Source organism: Phymastichus coffea, unplaced genomic scaffold (genome assembly GCF_024137745.1).
Source record: "Phymastichus coffea isolate CEN01 unplaced genomic scaffold, Cenicafe_Pcof_1.1 PCOF00053, whole genome shotgun sequence".
In the NCBI taxonomy this organism is placed as follows: domain Eukaryota; kingdom Metazoa; phylum Arthropoda; class Insecta; order Hymenoptera; family Eulophidae; genus Phymastichus; species Phymastichus coffea.
Genome location: NW_026706864.1, coordinates 1334734 through 1355999, shown reverse-complemented (window position 1 = coordinate 1355999; position 21266 = coordinate 1334734). Strand labels below are relative to the sequence as shown.

The following is a 21266-nucleotide window of genomic DNA, read 5'->3' as shown; positions in this document are numbered from 1 at the left end:
GGTCGTCAATTGGATTTATTCGACCACAATCGGAAATACTTTAACAGGATAATTACAGTGTGCGTTGAATAAATGATCGACAGCGATCGATTTTAACGTTTCCACTACTCGACTATATTTCCCTAATGATTGTAAAACTCCGAGCAGCAGCAAGGGCATTATTTTGAGATGACCAGCGAAGTAGCGAGATAGGACTGAGTACGTGATAGATGTAGTCCACGATTGAATCCTCGATTAAATCGATTTTCACTTGAGTATCCTCATTTCTCACGCATCGTGCAAAGCCTGCGTTCGAGCTGATAAACGCCTTTACATCATTACATCTGCACCCCCGATCGTTAATTAAAGCCTGCAGGCTGAAAGGAGCTTGTCGTTGCTTTGTTTTTTGAGACGTCGATGTTATCGAACGATACGCGAGCGCTAAACAAATCGTCTGATTATCCGACTCACTGGAGTGCCCAAAGAACGAACATATTTAAATAACATCTTATACATGTGCCAATTCGAATTTTGTCGTCATATCAGTTTGACCTACTTGCTTCATTGGCAAGAGTAATACTCGCGGCGCATCCTTAATCTCGATGTTCACTCAAAACTTTTTTTCAAGCGACTCTAAAGAAAAAGAAGAAAAACAAAGAGTTTCTCGGCCTACATATTTTCCCCTTATCTGAGGACGTCTTTAAATGCCTTTCTCTTGTATATCTTCTGCTATATGCTTTTATAACTTTTTCCCATTATTTAAATGTTACAAAACTGCGTCCAATCAGATAACTTTACGATTACGCAAATTTATGAATCAAATATAAACTATAGATTGGATTTTGAAATGATAAAGTTATTGCACGCAGTGATAATGCAACTTTTAATTTTTATTAGTACGCAGCAAGGAAGGATGCATAACGATTGTATATATAACTAAATATGTATATTTTCTATAAAACAAGTCTTTTTAAGATTGACTGCCATGGTCTTTACACATGAATCAGCCAAATTAAACAATACATCGCAACGGATTACACAATTACAGTGGTACTCGTAGATTGTATATCGTATAGAACAAATTTTTGTTGGCTCGTTGTCGCGAGTACAATGAGGAACAATGTCGACGTTGAGATTAATGGCTTGTCACGCGTTGATCGATCGATTATCATCCCAAAGAACTTGTTGCATACGCAGCTCGTTTTATTATGGTAACTGTTCTCGCTGCCCTTTTTTTTAGAAGACTACAGCGCCACTCTCTGCGATGTTTATCGGTAAATTATAAGTGAAATCTTGTTTTTGTTCAATTGGGCTATTTGTCTCGGATTTGAGATGTTCAGTATTTCACATGCGATTAGTTACTTTTTTAAAATCATCGTTTAATCGTCATTCTTCCGAATGAAAATAAACATGCTTAAACGTTTTGCAAACTCCGATAAATTTTTCAGTTTCATCCATTAATCACGTGCAACTAAAAAAAGATTCTCAAGGCGGCACGACGGGAATGTAATTTAACGCCAAAGAAACCGCTGCTGCGGAAAGTGCATAGCTGTCGTTTCCAACCCATCCCTAAAAAGCAAACTAGTAAACTCACTCCCTCGCGCTAACTTTGAATAAGTGCATCCTTCTTGCCTCATCTTGCGTGCGACTCGCTCAAAGAAGAAATCTAGTTACCTAAAACGAATGTTTACTCTACGACGACGAGACAACTTACGCTACGGAAACGTAAATACAACTATCTTTCGTCGTGTTTAAACCGATATAAATGAAGGTAAACTTGTCGATTACTTACTTCTGTAACCTTTTTCAACAACGACGTCCTTTCTCAGTATGACTTTCCTCTTGGTTTTTGGCACTGAAAAAAAAAGAAAGGAAACATTCGGTTGAGGCTTGAGAAATCTTACTTCTTGGCGACGTGTTACACGCGATTTTCCTCGGATCGCGTAAGCTTTTTTGCTCGATCGAGCGCACCCAGCGATTTTGCTCTCGTTTTGCCTTTTTTGCTGTCTCGCAATCTCGGCCTCATTTTTCCCCTTTGCAAGATGTGTGCGCGAGACAATCTTGTTTTATATTACGTGCGCGTGCGCCAATTTTCTGCATGAACATTTCACACGCGGTTTCATGTCGGAAGACGATTGGAGGTTTATTTGCAATCGAAAATTTAATATATGGTATATTTCATATTTTTTTTACTTTGATGCATGAATAAAATACAACAAAAATGCATCTGCGCGTTTCGTCGCTTATACATTTTTTCTACGACATTTTTACTTATCACTTTCCTTTCTTTCCAACAATTTTTTTGCATTTTTCCTCTCTGCATTATACAGTACAAACTTTCTCGAGCCTTGTCACGAAAAGCTCATAACTGAAAAGTTTTTTCCCGTGAAAGACACGAAAATTGCTTCGCCGAGAAGAATTTTTCCTGTGTATATCGCAGTTTGAATACATTGTGATATCATTTTCTAAAAGTATTTCGCTTATTTGACACTCCATTAAACTTTATTCAACAATTGATAAAAGAATTATGTCCATTTTTTATATTCATATGTGACTTGTGAACTGTAAATTTAAATAAATAAAAATATAGCATACAAAAAATTACCTCGTCATCCAAACATCAAACAACCGTTATTTTATTATTTTTTGCGAGAGTGATAAAGTGTATAAAAAAATAATGAAAGTGTTCAACTGAAACTCATTGTTTACATTCAATCTTTGCTCGATAGCTTTATTTTTAATCGATTTGAACACAGGGAGCAATGTTGCGGAGCAACCAAATTGTACGGGGGTCAAGGTGAGCTACAACAATTTTTGTCCACACTTTCTTTTCGTTAAACAATGAAAGCAAGTATGCGTTAGTAAAAGATGTTTATTCATTGGCGATTTGCACGTAACTCAAGTATTCAGCAAATATTGAAATTTTTATGGAGAACTCGCGAGATTCGTCGGGTGATTACTTTCAGAAGATCGATTTATGATATATATTTTTTTAATATTTCAAGTTTGCCAGTAAATATAGCATTATTTTTATATGGATCTTCGTCGTTATTTTTTCACAGGGACCTTTGAAAAACATTAATTTTCGTAGAAAAGATGAATGTCACAGTAATATTACTTTTTTTTGCGTATTGAATAATCAAAAAAGGTAAAGCAAAAATTTAATAGAAAATATTCGTTTAAAATATTTATTATCCTTTTTATCATTTTTCATTGTAGAATTTTCTATAAATTTTCATTCTACAAAAACTTTTCTATTCATGCCGAATCGTAAAACATACTTTACATTTTGACGGAATTTATCAATTTTTAGATTTTCCAAACAAAATACTCATTCACATTTCACGTAATAGGCAAATATTTTCACATTGTATACTTACACATGTCGCAGTCAACATCGTGTATGACAATCTTGATAGCTTCACCATCGGCAATGCTGCCCTGACGAGGCAGTTCGCGGTCGTCAACTGGCACCCGGGTTATTGGACCAGGAACTACTGATGGCCTCACCGTAGTCGGTATTTTCGGCCTATAACATGAACAGATAAAAGTAGACACCCTTTTTTGCTGTAATTTTCAAATTTAATATTACCATCCTCTGATTGTAATGTTTATTAGGAAATATGTAAAAGTCTATCTTTACATTAAAATTTTCGATGTACCGTCAATTACAAGGTCAGGCGAACTAACTATACAAAGAATGTGATGACTAAACGTAACTATTAAAAATTAAACAAAGATTTTAAAAGCTCACTGTAATTGAACTCAGAGTGTTATTATATAAAATTATGACCTCAAAACACTTCGAAGTAGTGGTATTTATAAAGCATCGAACGATAAAGAACTGAAAATAACTTGGTTCAAAAGACATAATTAACTGTTGAAAGATTCTTACTTAATAATAGACCCAGCATCTATAAATAAACAATCGCTTCATGGGGTCGCCAAATTAATTAAGATAATCGCAAGCTCGAAGCTTTACTGGATCTATTTATTTGCATAAAAATATCTTTTGGATAAAACTTGCAGTCGTGCCGATACGATCGACGCAACGTGACATACGCAAGAGTGGAGAGAAAAAAAACGTGCCAATAAAGCAAAATAAATTTTTCAACTTGAAATTACTCCGTTGGCAAGACAAATAGGAATGACATTGATTTAACTGGCGAACTTGAAAATGCTTATTGCTCTCGAAGAATGATGTTTAGGATTGATTTATGATCACTATATCAATAGTTTTCTGCGTGCAATTTTTGATATAATGATAAGGTGTTCGAAGCGGTTAACTTTTATTTACTTATTGCAAAATGAAAACGATCGCTAAATACTCGTTGCTTCCTATCCAGTTAAATAAAAATAGAGATAATCATTACAGCTATATATATATATATATATATATATATATATATATATATATATATATATATATATATAACGAATAAATATTCGTTACTAACGCGCGCATAGTATGAGAAGCGACCGCGATAGAAAATAACCGAAAATTCATTGGAACAGAGCCACGCGGCCGAAATGGAAGGGGGAGAGCGGCACGCGACAAGAAGGATAGCAGTACCGTTCGAACCAGCAAGACGAAAGTCGTACAAGCCGATTGGTTTTTTCTGGTTTTGTGAGTATTGGTGCGGAGTGCGTCTGCTACGCGGCCGTTGAGAGCTTGACGCCCGAGGCCACGGAAGACCAAAGAAACGAGAATGACGATTCCAGGTCGTCGCTCTCCGGATGCAACGTCGAGCGTTGATACTCGGCGAATGATGATCGCCTCAACCGCCTAGCGCGGAATCGTCCGTGGTATCGTTGTCTACAGCAACGATACCGGGATAAAGGTAAGCTAACGCCTTTTCCTTTATTTTTTTGTATTTTTTGTGTTATGTGAGCATCGACGTTTTTTTTTTGTTTTTTGGGAGCCTACAATCAAGTGAATCGACCGCAGTTAGTCCGCGATTTGTTACGTGTTTGTGTTTCTTTCTCTCTCTCTCTCTTTCTCTCTAGTTGCTTTGTCATGATCAACAAGTGCGTGTCTTGTTGATCATTTGCGTGCTCTCAAGTCTCTCGGTCAAGAGCTTGCTTTCTTTGTCACTGGTTGACAGAATAAAATGACATCTCTTTCAATATCAAACCAAGTTACGTTCTATATTAACCAAATTAACTGCCTACTGATCCCCGCTCGTAGCATAGGACCTTATATTTATTTTCTTTCGTCTCTAGTTCCTCTTCGTGCTTCCGCGCTCGTTTTCAGTTGCGCGAGATATATGCGCGATCAGCTAAGTGCATTGCAGGAGTGGATCGAGGTGGTGGTTAACCTTGCATCGTGGGACGAAAATTTTCTGTAACGGTGACAAATAAATAAAACAATTATTTTATCCCCCCCCCCTCCCCCATTACATATCATAACAAGTTTCTGAAAATGAACCATTTGAAAATTCATCGAATAGAAATAGAAGATGCCTACTCAAAAAACGGCAATAACAGTAATTTGCTAAATGACCGAGCAAAAGCTTCGATGCCAATTTGTATAAATAAATTCGTAACTAGGTGCGTATGTTTTGCGAGCTTCATGCAACGCATACGTTGTTTGTGTATTTGGGACAAACGTTCATTTGAATTTCATATTGAACGAATGCAATGAAAATTGCGTCAGCATAGAATTACTCTGGAACCTACTCGTACGGGTTTGACACTAGAAATTATTTTTTAATTCAACTCCCGCTAGCAGAAAATAATAAACTTTATTACGCCAAAGAGCTAATTAAATCACTACGATTACGCCATCGCCATTCATGATTAAATTGCAAAGGCAGCTAAAGTATAAAAAGTTTATGATGAAGGCAAGTTCGAAGTAATAATAAATTGTAAGAATGTCGTAGCGCTGTTGTTGTTCTTGTGCATGACTCTTATCGAGAAAGATGCCGAAAAATTATGTTCTATTTGTCAGACTCTTCCATTTCGACGAGCATGACACGAGGCAACAGATTTATGACAGAGGAGGGTTCGGACAAGCAATTTCTTTTTTCAGGAGGAAGAAAGAAAACTTGAGCAATTCATCGATAAATCTAAGCGGCCAGAAAATGAAATTACAATACTCAACTTATCAAGCTCATAAATCAACTATGGTTCGCTTCCAGCAACTTAATTTCGAGAGGAAGGAACGCCAGACTCGCGCGGAGTAGCTTGATTATCTGTCGAGCAAATCATCCGAAACAGTAAAAGCAGCAAGCTACAGCCTTTGCGCATCTTACAGCGAAACTTTAATCGTAAATCCAGCTCAATCCCGGCACATCTCAAACTTTTGATTCAAATTAGCGTATATATAGGGTAACTCGAGACCCTCCTGGCGCGAGAAAAAAAGATATTTTTTTCCCTCGCGCCGTCTTTGCTCTGCGCGCGTATAAACGCGGGGGCGTAGCCCTCAGTCGGCGTTAGCTAGTAAGTGCGATGAGATATGGCCTGCGGTGACGTTCACAGCCTGGAGAAGAGGAATGTCTGATAGAGATATCTTGATGTATAGTTAGATTTGGAGTTCGACTCATCCCCGGTTTCGGAGCTGATGCTTTTCATGCGGTTTTCGCAGCAGATTGTCCTCGTCTCTCGTCGAATACAAATTAAATACGCCTTGGCAAAGTCGCTAAACAGCGACTACTTTCGAAAGCGGCTGAGTCTGCGAGAAGCGGTCGATGATACCGACGCAATTATCCGTTGAAATGGCAATATACAAAGCTTCGGATAATGATTAACTAGGTCAATCAGGTCGCAAACAAACACAGTTTCGTCGAACCATTAGATCTCGTTAACGTCACGCTCACTGTCCCATTATCGAAGAGTTGGATTGTAAGCTTTACTTTGCATTAGGTTTATTGGCGTCGATTCTGAAAGGGAGAGGAAAACGCTAAATCCCCTTTCGATCGCCAATGAAATGGGATTTGCCAAGGCGCGAGCGCATCGAATCGCAAAAGAATGTAACGAGTTCAATCGACTTGGAGACTTTGAAAAAAGCTACGGTTCTCAGGAGATTGTAGTGGCAGGATGCTACCAATTTCAGTTTCGTTATCTCGCTAAACAAAAACTCTTTGGTCGCGTCCAAATCTTTCTTTTTAGCTTCAATTATCCTAACCGAAAACTCCGTTTCGTCATCGTTGTTGTGCTAATCTTAATCTTACAGTCAGCAGTATTTCGTGATCAAACTCACATTTTTAGCTCAAGATTGAACCTCGGTGCAAATTGCCAGTAAATAAAGTACAACTCTCGTCGTCGTTCAACCAAATCAACTTGCAGATTGCCAAAGTTCACAAATCGACGTCCATTGATAAAATTCCCTCGGCAAGATTTACAGGCAATGGGCGTTCGTGTGCGTGCGCGTGAAAATGCAATCGTCCGTGAGGCATTAATTATTTCTCTAGTGGAGACGTGAGACTATGTTTGCCGGCCACTCGACTCGCGATCGCGATCGCGAGTAGAGTTTGCGTTCCTATGAGCCAAGTGCTGCTACGTAGGTTAACGCATAAAGGATTCTTTTATGAGCTGGCTCAAAGTTTCAAATGTTTGCTTGTATAAAATTCGGATTGCAAGCCTCTTCTACTCGTTGAGCTTGTAAAGCAGATTAGTTTATGTTGCGGTTTACGTGTCTTTACCATCTGATATTTCGGGGAAACGAAATTGACGTTTCATGTCGAAATGAAAATTTTCCAACAAGAAATGGCATAGTTGAATTCCGAAAACTTTTCCATTACTTTTAAAAAAGAATACGACGAATTCCGCCTGTCCAGAGCACTAAAAACTACTTTACATAGAAATTATACATGCAAATTCTGGAAATGGACATCGTAACATCGTAATGAACATCAGAGACCGTAGTTTCTTTTTTGCTTTCTTTTTTGTCTAATTACCTACCATCCTTTTACAAAAAATAATTTCATCTTTCTTTTTGCTGAATAAACTGAAATAGTACGGCAGGTTTAAAATTGAATTCAAAATATTCTGACCTCAAAATCGCCTTTCCTAGCTATATTTAATGGAAATACTTTTCTTTAGAAAAGTAGTTTTTTAAGTAATTGATCAAGTCTTTATTCAACAATTGATCCGTTTGAATCTTTCTGTACAAATCCTTATTATTAATTTCGCCTACTTTTCAATGACGTTTTTAAATCACCTTTCTCAAGGAAACAATGAACAAACGAATTTTACACTCATTAAGTTACACTTATTAAGCACAAATTTGATTATTTTTTCCGCAAGTATCGAGTAAAGGTGAGATTCTTGTTAAAACAATATTTTGTGTGTCATTCGCAATAGGAATCGTCAAAAGAATCGGTAAGCTTTATACATGTTAAACAGAAAAACTGAGATGTGTCTCGGTTTGTACTAATATTCATGCTAAATAAATTTTTGAAATGTGTATTTAAAAGTGATAAGGTGGATGTGACGAGGAAGATAATTTTATTCAAAACTATTTAGATAGAACGTCAGTTGGGACTCAGCCTCGCCACCATAACAATGTAGATATTAATCGTTTACCTATGTTCATTCTACTCATATTTGCGTACCAATAGTCCTTGCTGTTTCAGTCGGAACGCAATTCATATCTCGGTAATGGTTTTTCAATTTTTTTTTTATAATCATTTTAATGTCCAAAGTGTGTTCGTAACTATTTTTTAGTTTTATTGTATTTAATTGACTATATTCATATTAATTATTAATATGTCCATTTATTCTAAACTTAAGAAGGGTGATTTAAAAAGGTGACCAAAACATCGGCGAACTTAGATAAAGATTGGCTCAGAGAGATCCAAAAGGAAAAGACTTGGTCGATTACCCAAAAACTCCTTTCTTCAAAGATTGTAGTGAGCTGCTTGGAATATAGCAACAAATATTAAAGTTTTTTCATTTTTCATTAATCAAGAGGATGTAGTAAAATTGGGAAGTACGAATAAAAATGCCATAGAGCTTTCAAATATACTCGTCTCAGAAAAAAGACCAGAGCAAACGTTTTTTCTAAGAAATATATGAGAATTCTTCAATATCGACGAACTCTTCTCAAAAAGCCAGATCCAAAATTGGATCTCTACAGACCTTGCTCGCCAGAGCTCCATCGACATCAATTTTATAACGAGTCGTGCGGATCAATAGCTTTTTCATCCCGCTTTCTCTCTTTAGAATTTTTTTTTCGAGAACCACAAGATTCAATAAACAATTCTCGTATATTTTAATCAAAAAGAGCATTTTGTCGTCATGGCTTGTTCAATATGTACAAGACTATTGTTCTACAATAAGTTAATATCCAAATTCCTCGTTGCATGTTTTTTAATTCATTGATCAACTCAAAATCGTTACCTTAGTGTTGGTATATTGGTGTACCAATTTTTACAATTCAGAATGAAAGGTGTACTCACAATATAGATCCGCGCCGCTTGAGCTTGAGATCCTCGGGAGGAATGATTTGGTTGACATCCGGAGCACTTGTCTCATCGGCTAGCAACGGCGCTGCCGATACTCGCATCGACGGACGTCGCGACGTAGAAACTGGTGCTACATCTGATTCTCGGGTACCTGCAGATCAACCATCGTCGTACTAAATTAATCCATATTAAAATAAATTATACTCGACCGTGTGCATACATTCTCCACTATCAAAAGTGCTGAGCGAATAGTTATGAGTTCACAGCTTGCATAACATTTTCATCTATACGATCTCTTGAAAATCGATGTTATACTAAAGTCTGCTTTATAGCGCGAAATTGTATGCGAACGAACGAAAACGGAATTAACTTCGTTATTGAGCGAACATGACAATTTAATTAGCTAGTGGTATTTGAAATTTGATATTAAATACTCAGCGGTAAAATGCTTTCAACGTCAATTAATATCTCTATTATTAATTGGACAAATGAGCATAGATTAATCATCAATTTATAGGCTAACGTAGATTTCCTCCTGTAAAAATTAAGCTTTCGTTATTTGTACCGTGGAAAGGTGTTATTTTAATGAAAACTCAGAATTTGCTGGGCTATTATAGAGAAATTTTTAGATGCAGTCGGCACTGCTTAGATGTACCTTATTAGAGTTTGAAATATTATTCCATTTAACGTGTTTCAATGTCTCGTCAAATTTAATCAGTAGCGGAAGGAAATCCCGGAAAGTTGCCGGAAGATTAGGTTAAACGAAACGCATCGTAGAGATGTTAGTCAGTCGTTACTTGTTGATTAGCGTTGCAAAAGGAGTCCCTCGAGGCATCGAATTTCAGCGAGTGGGTAATTGTGTTGCACTGTGCGTTGCAAAGTTTTCACACCCGACGGTATATACATACATACATGCCGAAATGTGCGCACCGCGGCTCTCGCGAGAAAGTATAATTTGCGTGGGTCCGGCAAAGTGTTGCCAAGGTCGAAGAAAACAGAAACGACGACTTATTAAACTCATGAAAATCGGTGCGAAAAGCACGAACAAACCTTGAGCAGATACGGAAGCGCGATGCTGAGATGGAACAATGGCCGCGAGTCCCGGCGGTCCACCAGTCGAGTAAATGGCAATGTCAGACTTGCGTCTTGCCAGTCTCACGGGTAATCCTAGCGCTGCTACCTCCGCGGCTGGATGGCTGGAGTGTCCTGGTGCTGCCGCCACGGCTGCAGCTGTTGCGGTCTTTATCTCATCGTCGTATGAATGCTGTCGCGTGACCCTCGAAGGGCGACGTATGCTACCGCCCCCCATTTGTGCGGCTCGCATTTCGCGATGTCGCCTGTCCTCTTCTTCGTCTATGTCACCGCTGTCTTGGTCTGGGAACACGGCATTTTTCTTTGCTTTCGTTTTTGACACATGCAAGCAATGATGTTCAAATGCTACGTTTGGAAATTCAAATTCAGTTCTTTAATTAGTCATTGGAACGCAAATGAAAATCTTATTTTGTTTCATTATTTCAACAAGCTTGCCACACAGCATTCTTTTCGATTTTTCATTTCGCTGAATATTAATTATTCATTAATTTCTACTGCATAAACATGACCATTCAATATATCACTGCTATACGAATATTACAATATACTCGTAATTAAATCAATGAGACACGTGCATTCACGTGCAAGTTATTATCGTTATCTCATTATTTCTTTTATTTCACAACGACGCTCGTCATTATATTAATCCAATACGAAAACTGTATCATTCTATTGTCCATTAAGGTCTCTGTGTAGCGTGCTAGTAACCAAAATAATAGCACTGACTACGTCAGCAGACATATTTTCGCGAGCATGGTTTTCAATAATTGTCTCCTTTCACTCCGGGCGCAACAATTTGGGATGTGATAAAACGAATCGTGAATAATAAAAGCAGAAAACGCGGAATAAAGAGAGCGCTTCACATGCAAAGTGGAAGATGCGCATGAGAGCATGAAAAATCACTGGTGTCGGAGAGGATGCAAATGATGGATGATAGGATATATATGAGGGAGTTAAAGCATTTTTCAAAAGACGTTGCGCGATTGATGAGCAGACGATGCCTTGATAAAATAGGGATAGTGTCTACGGCGAGCATTTCTTTTTAATATCACGCTTGACTGAGTGCGAAGATCAACTCTGTCGTTATGGTATAAAGGAAATCATTGGTCACCAAAGTATATGTGTTTCGATGAGTGATTGATGTGCAAACGATGAGAATCTTCGACACGCGATGACGCGCATGGTCAACATGTTTTGAAACTATAAACTAGTCATCTATCTCTCCTGCATTATTATATCTATACATGTCAATTCCATTAAGGGCTAATCTATAAAAGCTTTACCGATTATGCTTTTTCCCGGGGAGATTGATATATATTTTTTTTATTGTTTTTTTTTTGTTTTCGCTGGTGTGAAACGCGCGCAGGGGGTTAAAATTGAATTCCCAGTTCAGTCGTTGGGATATCGGTTCCCACCCGCGCCAAAAGCCATTCACAGTTTAAACTTACTCCGGATTTAAATTTCAATCGAATCTCCAATAAAATGATTCGAAGCGGTGTTCGTTGAATTTTTACGCCAGATATCCCGAAGATTAAAATAAAAAGTACGCGGAAAAAAACAATTTATACGGGCTAACAATTGGTTTATGTTACGCTTCTGAATGCGATTTTCTCTTGGTGTCCAATTTAATGATCATGCTCGTTAAAGGGTTAATTCTTTCGAATTTTTTATGCGCGTTAATTGTAATTGATTGTCGTCAATGATTTATTTGATAGCGAAGATATTCCGTAAAAAAGTGTATGATTTCAAAACTGTACAACGAGTTTTAATATTTTTATCAAAAATTCAAATAGCGATAATGATGATAATAAAAAACAATGAAAGAACCATACGAAAGATGAGAAGCAAAATCAATAAATGTACAACGTAAATCGAATTTCATTTGGCACTTACCCGGAACTGCCGAAGGTTTTCTCGAGCGTTGGGGACTAGAACCACGTGCTCTGTCAATAGGTCCACGTTCTGGATGTCTATCAGGCGAATCATTTCTCGATTTGCTTCTGTGCTTGTTGTCCCAGTCGTCTGTGGCGACGTTACTGCCGCGACGTTGCTGCTCTCCTGCGAACTTTCGAAACTGCAAAGGTTAATGAGAGAACGAACGGTTAGGTAACACAGAAACGACACAGCTGCGGTGATGATGATGAAGGGATACAAGTTATACCAGGCACATTCATATATACATTTTCTTTTTCCTCCATGGTGTCTTTGTTTTGTAGCATTTATGAGTTAAGTCGTAAATGAAGTGTAAAGGCAATCACTTACGAGAAACGCTGATATTTTTATTGGATTTTCGAGAAGCGAATCGCTTTCGAAAAAATTTATAAACTCTTCCTCGCACACATTTCGCAGTTGATCGAGCACGCTAAAACAAATATAAACCCGTCATTCGCGCGACGTTCTTTTGTCGTCGCGGGGTGCTGCTGGTTTTTTTACGTGTCCACGAAATCGCTACTATGCATCGACGAACAATAGTTCCACTCCAGATATAAAAAAGGCCCTTCGACGGCGATCGGAAAAAAATTGCAAGCAAGGCCGATAAGCTTCATACCACCCGATCCTCAAGGGGCGTTTTTTCGGAATTAGCATGTCGTCGCGCTGAAAATGAAAATTCATGGATATCGCACAGAATAAGAAGAGCTTGAAGAAGCCATTGTGTTAGATTCAAGAGGGTGGACTATGTCAATCGATAGCTATTTACCGGAGCGAAGTGCATATGTCTGACGAAACGTGGAGTTTTCTACTTGATCAGCCAAGAGATTTGTCGCAGTTTCTTCGTACTCATAAATACAAAGATGAGGCCGTTTTTTTCTTATAGATTTTCATTTAGATATGAAAAATTTAATCAAGTGCACAAACAGAAAACTATCCAATCGAAAAATGAAGTCATAAAACCAGCTACATCTCATTGATATTTGAATCTTACTCGAGTTGGCGAATCTGTTCCGTCGAACGAGGCTTATTAAAACTGAATCTTTCGACTTTTTACTACAGTTGATCGGAACTTTTAACTAGCTTGGAGCGTATAAAAAAAGGAAAAAGCTCGTCGGTATAGCGATACGATCTATAAAAGTGAAGCGCAAGCGCGCAGCACAACCATTTACTTGCCGCATATCTGCGTTGATCGATCGGAGGAAAAAAAGTTTCATTTATACGAGAGGGGGATAATTGAAAGAGCAACGTCGACGTCAGTAACCGCGTAATGTTTGCCGGAGGCGTTGCCTTATATCAACGTTTGCTCATGTTTCTTGGTTATGCCTTGCTTCTGGTCGACTTTTGGTATGTTTGTGTGACTTAGACATAATTGATATCTTACAGTGATCGAACAGTATGAACATTATGAAGTAATGTCGTGAGTAAACGTGATCGGGTAGGTTAAAGGGGAGATTTGCTTGTTTCAAGGTTTTCTAATAAATGTTGTAGCATCGTGCGATGCGATGACGTATTATGCCTGAAAAAAAACAAAGGATAAGTTGATGGACGTTGCCTGGGATATTTTGCAAGACTCATTATACATATTAATTCGAGCATATAACAAAGCGACACTAACGGGATAGGTTGTTAACGTTACAACGAATAATTCATTGCATTAAATAATGTCGGCAACCACTGGCTGCTTCAAAAACTTATTGGGCGACAGTTTAAATACAAAATTAAACCACACTCTTTCGATTGTTTAGGAGACTTGAGGAGAAAAATGAAGTAATTGACTTGACGCAGAGGCTCTCTGAGGAGATAGACCTATTATGAGATTGACTTCGTCGACACAGAGAATACATTTGCAAATTGCTCGTGAGTGAGTGTGGCTTCGTTTGGGTTCTACGATCTCAGACAGAAAGAGCATAAAGGGGCTGTACAAACGACCAGTGGTATTTCATAGAATAAACTGCGGTGTGTGTGCGCGCGCGCGCTTGTGTCTATGTGTGCGTGTGCTAGCTTCTGTACATTATTTGCTGCACGCAGCTGCGGATGGACAAGCATTTACATTTATACACACAACTTATGTATCTTGGTGATTTTCTTTTGTTCGCTATTAATGAGTCAGTATTATGGAGATGTTATATTACTATGCATTATCCTCTACGTGAATAAACAAGGTCAATTGCTAGATCATGTACTTCAGGGATAATTGATTAGTTCCCGATGACTTTTCTAAGACTATAACTATATTACTAGATAGTACAACAACGCGTCAATAACAAAACCAAAACTTCTTTCAATTTTCATATTCTAACTAAAGTCTTTTATTATTCGTCTATATAATATAAGCATTAAAGTTTTCAAATTATTATATATATTTGAAAATCCTACATTTCCGACAGCAACATTTCAATCCAAATACCATACCTTTTCAAGATCTTTGAGACTTGCAGGTGATACATCGGAATGTCGCCTGAGATCCGGACTTCTGGGTGGCACAAGACCAGCGCCAAGTGTACCTGCACCAGGAGCTGTCCCCTGCGAGCTCAATCTCACATCACTGTGACGCCTTGCTAGACCTTCCATCGGCACTTCCAGCGAGCCATTTGTCGTCAATGCTGGCTCGCGGGGTGCCAACTTCCGACGACACACGCTGCAACGCCATGTCTGCTAGAGCACATCAAGTATCGTTAATGACCTTTGCTTGCGTCGTTGCTAATGACGCATAAAAATAGTATCGGGCTGCACGCAACGTTTGCTTCTCGTCGTTCATCTGTTTGTCTTTCTTTCGAGGCTTCGACGTTCGCGTCAACTGTTAATCCAATGACGAAATGCAAAACCCACATTTGGAATTGATTTGCTCTAGAAAACGGAGCAACTTACAAATCTTTCGATGATTGCGAACCCCTCTCTCTCTCTCTCTCTCTCTCTCTCTCTCTCTCTCTCTCTCTCTCTCTCTCTCTCTCTCTCTCTCTAGAACGAATTATCGCCGGTTCTCCATTTTGATGCTTATCTCGCAGCCAAAGAAGACGGGAAAAAACAGAGGATTCGTGTGAAAGTGAAGAATGATTACGGCTCGTCTGGAGCGCCAGATAAACAGGCTAGGAAAAACAACCGGCGATGTCTTAAGTAATCAAAGCTTATTTCCAAGAAGAGAAAACACTTTAATCCAATGCTCCGCCTAAGCCTTCGCCGTTGGATTAAACTAAAATTAAAGCATTCCATGGCACCTCAGCTGCGTGGTTTTTCTTCCTCAACGTAAATTTTTAACGGCGCGCTTCGTCGCCGAGTTTTCGCGCGATATTTCAGTCGCGTGTTGCGTCGCCGGCTCGTCTCAGTTCCTTTTTTCTCTCTCCGCTGCCAGCAGCCGCGCGTGTGAAAGAACGACACAACGGGAGCCATTTGTCAAGCCAGGACGCAGAGGACTACGGAATTTTAATCGCCACGCCGAGGCGAGGTGTTAATTTCTTTTGTTTGCTTCCCAGTGAGAATAAAAAAACACGCGAAAGAGAGAGTTCGCTTGTGACGTGTTGGCGGTTTGGATTTAGATGCTTGTCGGAGATTTTTTGTTTCTGCTACCTTATCTTGGCTGCGGCATTGATGAATTGCCAGTTTATCGCCAAGCGAAGATGTTTGCATTTTGCGTACGGATAGAAAAAAAAGTTTGTAACATTTTAAGCAGCGCAGGTGACAGTTTAATGATCAATTAGCCAAGTTTGATGAAGTTGTTGCTCATAATCATTTTATTTCGTGTGAGATAATAAAAATAGACCAAGTTTTTAGGAAAGCGTAAGAGATCGTAATGCAAATTACAGTCTGTGAAAATAGTGGAGCACACAGAAATGTCGTACATATAAAAATTACAGAGTTGATAAAAATAAAGCTTTCAAGCAAATTAACCGAGCATTTTTTAAAATAAAATATTCCATTTCACTTGGGATAAAGCATTTTCACGCAGAACGGCGAAAAAAGTAACGTCCTCCTCAAAGTGTCTTTCAGGGGGAAAAAACCAGCGAGCTCAACGTTTCCCGTCTATTCGCGAACAATGGAGAATATCTCGCGAAAAAGCGCGGAACTTCGTTTTGCCGATGTGCAAATTGGAAAGCGACAGTGAGGAAAAATACAAAAGCGCGGGAGAAAGAGAGAGAAAGAGAGATGACTTATGCGTCTAACCCTGGCAATCACGTTCGTTGAATCGAACGTTGAGCCGCCCCACTTGATTTACGTTAAGCGATTTTTATACGAGATTTACGACTCGAACTTTTGCATCGGGATGCTCAAACTGTAGATTTTGACTGATATATTCGGAGCAGCTCTCCTTCCCTTCAATTTCGCTCAAATCTATCCTTTTGACAGTCACATTCAGAACGCTCACCGTAGAACGAAAATATTTTTCCACGCCGAAAATTTGAATAATTCTTAACGCGACATTAAACTCGCGTGCAATAAATTCCAGTGAAAGCGGAAAATTTCCGTCGCGAGCGATCGCATCTAAATGTACAGCAAGGGGCGAATAAATGAAAAAAAGGAAGCGGTTGCGCAAACCCTCGAAGCACCATCGGAGAAATTCTGCGCGTCGGACGTGCATGTGACAAGGAAATGGTTTGCTCGCTGACACCTCTCTCAAAGCAAGCTCGTTACTGCCGTCAGCCTACATATCATTGACGCGTGCGTATGTGCACCTGTCGTGCACGTACGCCCGCGCCAAGAATATCGCTTCGACGACTTCTAAAGACACGCTCGTCGGATTCTTTTTTCGAAGCGAAGTGTCTTCGTTATTTTTTTGTTTGCTCCTCGGCGACGGCAACACACGCGGTTGCCGACTATCGGAAACGAAACGAACGTCGAAGATAAATAAATGTATGCTATTTTTGCGGCTCCCAACGAGAACCAAACGGCAACCCTGACCAAAAAATACAAAGCAAAACTAAAGAAAAACCGTGAAAAAGTATGCTGCAAATGTACAAATTGTAGTGTGAATGAGATCTACTAGGATATAAAAGAAAAGAACGAGACTCACGGGATCGTTGGAGTCGGTTTGAGTGGAATATGAGGCACAGTCCTCGCAGACTTTACGTTGGCACTCGTAACACGTGCGCGAGAAGTCTTCGGGCTTGATAGACTTTATACAGATCCTGCAGGCAGACAGCTTGTCCTGCTCCGTCTTCCTGTAGATGAGAGAAAGAGAACGAAAAAGCAACCTTTGAGACACCGCTAAATTGAGCCTTTGAGCTTTTCGTTTGCTCGCGCTGATGAGCACGAGGGAGGCAACTCTCAATGGCTCGCACGCTCGCACATCGGACGAGACATTCAGCCGGTAAATTAGCTTCGCTGGTTTGTCGCTGCTATTTACTTTTCAAGACTGACGATATGAAGATGTAAGTTTATGTAGCAGTTAACATTGGATGTACTCGCGGGGGTGTTATTCGATTGAAGCATGGCTTTTTCAACAGCAATAAAAAAAATAGCAGAAAACTTTCATCTTCATTCGTTTTATGGCATCACCAAACTTTGGGAAACTGTGCAGTGTAGCCAGGAAAAATGATGCAATAGCACGTGCAAACAGAGACAAAAGAACGTAATCGAGAAATACGCGCAGTTAGCCAAACAGAGCAGCAGCTGCTGAAAAATAAAACCGCGTAAAGTGAGATTAATAGTTGTCGAGGGGAGGGGGACGAGGGTGGATGCCTTTAGAACAGTAAACATAGGTCGGCGTGAAAAAAAGAAGCCCGTTGCTTGGACGAATCAATGGACGCCCATGAGAAACTGAATGTTGCCACGCACGCGGAATATATCGATGAAATTGTGTTTGCGTTCGAATTTTTTCTCAACTATTTCCGACGGACTCGAGCAATCAACCTGAACTTGCTATATTATCGTCTATTCTCAAAATAAGAAACAGAAAAGCATGGGCTGAGGTTCGAGGAAAAAGTTCGAGTTGGCGAAGTGAGCGAGGTCGGGCGCCGAAAATAGCATCAAAGTGACCCGATCAAGTCGACATTTGCGATTGCATAAATAACCTGGTCGCTGGCGGCGCCACGGATCTTCCCGAGCCACGACTAGGATTTGCCTTTGATCCGTCGGCATTGGAACTCCGAGCAGTTGGCTCGTGGCTCCGCTTTCTCGGCCACGCTCTTTGTCTCCGCTCTGACGCTGCGTCTCCCAGCGATATCGTTGTCGTGGAAAATGCCCGCGAGCGCGTTTTCGCGTCGCTGCTTTGGACAGAATTTTCCAACTGGATCGAGCGACGCGAATGGGGAGCAAATTCAGAGGAAAGCACGCCCGCTTCGGTCGGTCGTAAGGAGAAAGCCATTGGCCAGGTACAGCTGCGAGGAGGCAGCTAACAGGGTGGAATAAGGGGAAGCCGCTGCACGAGAACGATCCCTCAAATCCGCGTAATTCGCGATTCACTTTGCGTAACCCAAGAGCACCGAGCGCCAGGAAAAAGGAACACCGCAAAGAGCGCGTTGAGCCGCCCGAAGCAAGAGAGTTTAAAACTATAAAACTGCCGGACTGGTCGGGTCGAGTACCGCTACCTTGGAGCCCCCATTGGCATTAGCCAGGCGGGCTCATGCATTATGCAGCTGGCGCGGACGGCCGAACAGAATAAAGAGTATCCGAGAACGTGCCTGGCCATAAAAATCGGGACCGCGACGTCGGCGACGATGTGTACGCGCGCGTGCATCGTCCGGGTGATCCCATGAAGCACAGTCCCTCGCCAGCTGCGTTCGAGGGCTTTGCCGACGGTGACCTACTAGGCCCACGTGACTTCTCGTTCTAAGCCGCTCTTCCAGTTGCTCTTCGTTATTTCGGTTTCGAAGCCGCAGCTATGTACGTCCGTACGTCCGTACGTTTGTATCAGTTCCGAAACTGCGTGACGCGCTTTCGTGTCATCGAATCTCATTCAAGTCGATCGTACGCGATACAGCGTACACTGCCACAAAGGGAGCAACGATATTCGAGACACCGCCAGCACAAAGCTGTAATCGATAAAGTTTTCAAATTTAGCCAGATATCCAGCGCGACGACAGAGCTTATGACTTGGCAGAAGTATGTCAGAGAGAATACAGCTGTTGAATACAGGGAGTTTCGGTGAAAGTGAGACTTACGCTTTCGGCGGTTCGATCAGAGGCGTGCTCTCCTTAGGCTGGATCGTCTCCACGGGCGTGACCTTGGCCGGGCCAATCTTCGTCACTGCAACAGAGAAAAATGAGAAAGCCGAGGCTTTGAGAGTAGGTCGTTTGACTCGAGCTACAGGCTGCCGAGCAAGGTTAATCGATCGCTAATTAAACATCGTAAAGGACCACGAATTCTGAGCAACAAATCGATGTAATCCTTTAATTCCTGTGCGACGATTGAAAGAGTCGGCAAATTTGCCATCCGCATCCTTCGAAACCATGATTCATTGAAAAAAACATCCGCAATGTTTTACGTTAAAAGTTTGAGCTTACGATAATTTTATGCAACACAGCTTTCAAAAATTAACATTGCTTTCCTAAAAGTATTTCAAAAGAAGTACGTTCAAAACGACAAAGTGACCAACTGAAAAATTGCAAATTCACAACGGAGAAAGGAGGCCTTTCTTTCGCCAAGATTTTAATGAAAAATTTTTCTTCGAAAAAAGTCATCTCTAAAAAAAGAAATAATAATCAGCCTAAAAAAAGGAGCGCGATATTAACATTTGCTCAAGCGAAAAAACGAACGGCAAGCACGTACAAGAGAGGAGAGCGTGTCTTTTTGAGCAAGAGCTGGGAAAAATCGATAAGCATCGCAACAAAAGCAACGCAATGGCGCAGGGACGCGTTGATACAAAGGCAATGTCTGCTTGGGCAAGGCTACATACTTTTGCCCGTGCGCGCGTTCGCTCTCTTGCGCATCGTCCGTCAGTCTTGAAAAACAATACACGCGAAGAAACAAAGCGTGATGTGAAAGAAAGAGACGAATCAGGGTAACGCACAAGGGCTAACTTTTTTTGGTTCAGAGTTCAGACCACGTCACATTTTTTCTCGTTAAAAGATTTTAAAATAAAACCCCAAGACTCACTCAATACAATATTCGCACAGTTGGCCTATTGGCGCGCACATGCCCTATCTCGAACGCTCGTATTGTCTTCGCGACAGGAGGCCCGGACATTTCCGAAACCACAGCCGCGAGCTGTTGAGGTTGGTCTGATATGGCACATGTGGGATGTGTATCGACGACATCACAAACTTCGTGGGCTCGACACATTTTGTTTTTGTTGACTTTTATAAATCCCACTGGATGTATTTATCTTTCGATGAAAGAATCCTGGATAAACGCTTACTCATTAGTACTCGATATTTTCAATGAAGTTCACTAATAAGTAGAATGAGTTTAATATGTATTTATCTGAAGAATCAATAAACATCGAGATATCATTAAATAGGTAATCTCGCTCAAGTATATCGCGGAGTAATAATCGATAATTGCCGAAATTATAAATTCTCTTCACTAATAACCGCCACCAGAGGTATACTTTCGCAATTTACTGGTAAGCTTACTTCTCCCGCAAAATGATCCAAGAGAGTAGAACAACATGCATTACTTAGGCTTCCCAGAGCTGCAGTAACAGCAACAGCCGGTTTGAGAAATTAGCTTCTCTCGTGTTCCCAAAGTATTCCTCCAAGTCCCTCCATCTAAGGATTATAGTCGTAACGATTAAAGGAGAAACCCACCTCACCACACCGAACGCAACCCAACCAAGTTTCGCCGCTATCGCAGCTTCATTTTCGGCTAGAGTTGAGGTAGATATTGTTAATTGAAATTGGCAAGCTACACCAATCAATGTCGATGCACGCATTTATATTCCTCATCTATCACGAAAAATATAGATTCGCTGTGTAACAATAC

The 21266-nt window shown here is 40.3% G+C and overlaps 1 protein-coding gene across 6 annotated transcripts in view; it reads right to left on the bottom strand.

The window, feature by feature from the left end:
- The window catches only part of LOC131665717 (regulating synaptic membrane exocytosis protein 1), a 100820-nt gene that overhangs the window by 40485 nt on the left and 39069 nt on the right, over positions 1–21266 (bottom strand). For 4 of the 6 annotated variants that reach the window (XR_009302043.1, XR_009302045.1, XR_009302044.1 and 1 more), the window contains exons 4-11: positions 19505–19589; positions 17416–17563; positions 14823–15065; positions 12372–12552; positions 10437–10760; positions 9381–9537; positions 3360–3508; positions 1772–1834 (exon numbers count right to left, since the gene is read on the bottom strand). Coding sequence is in view for 3 of the 6 variants with exons in the window: in XM_058937774.1 (XP_058793757.1) it covers positions 1772–1834; positions 3360–3508; positions 9381–9537; positions 10437–10760; positions 12372–12552; positions 14823–15065; positions 17416–17563; positions 19505–19589 (1350 nt within the window). In the remaining 3 variants the exon portion in view is untranslated. The remainder of the gene's footprint in view (positions 1–1771; positions 1835–3359; positions 3509–9380; positions 9538–10436; positions 10761–12371; positions 12553–14822; positions 15066–17415; positions 17564–19504; positions 19590–21266) is intronic. The other 2 variants (XM_058937776.1, XM_058937775.1) reach the window with 2 other exon arrangements.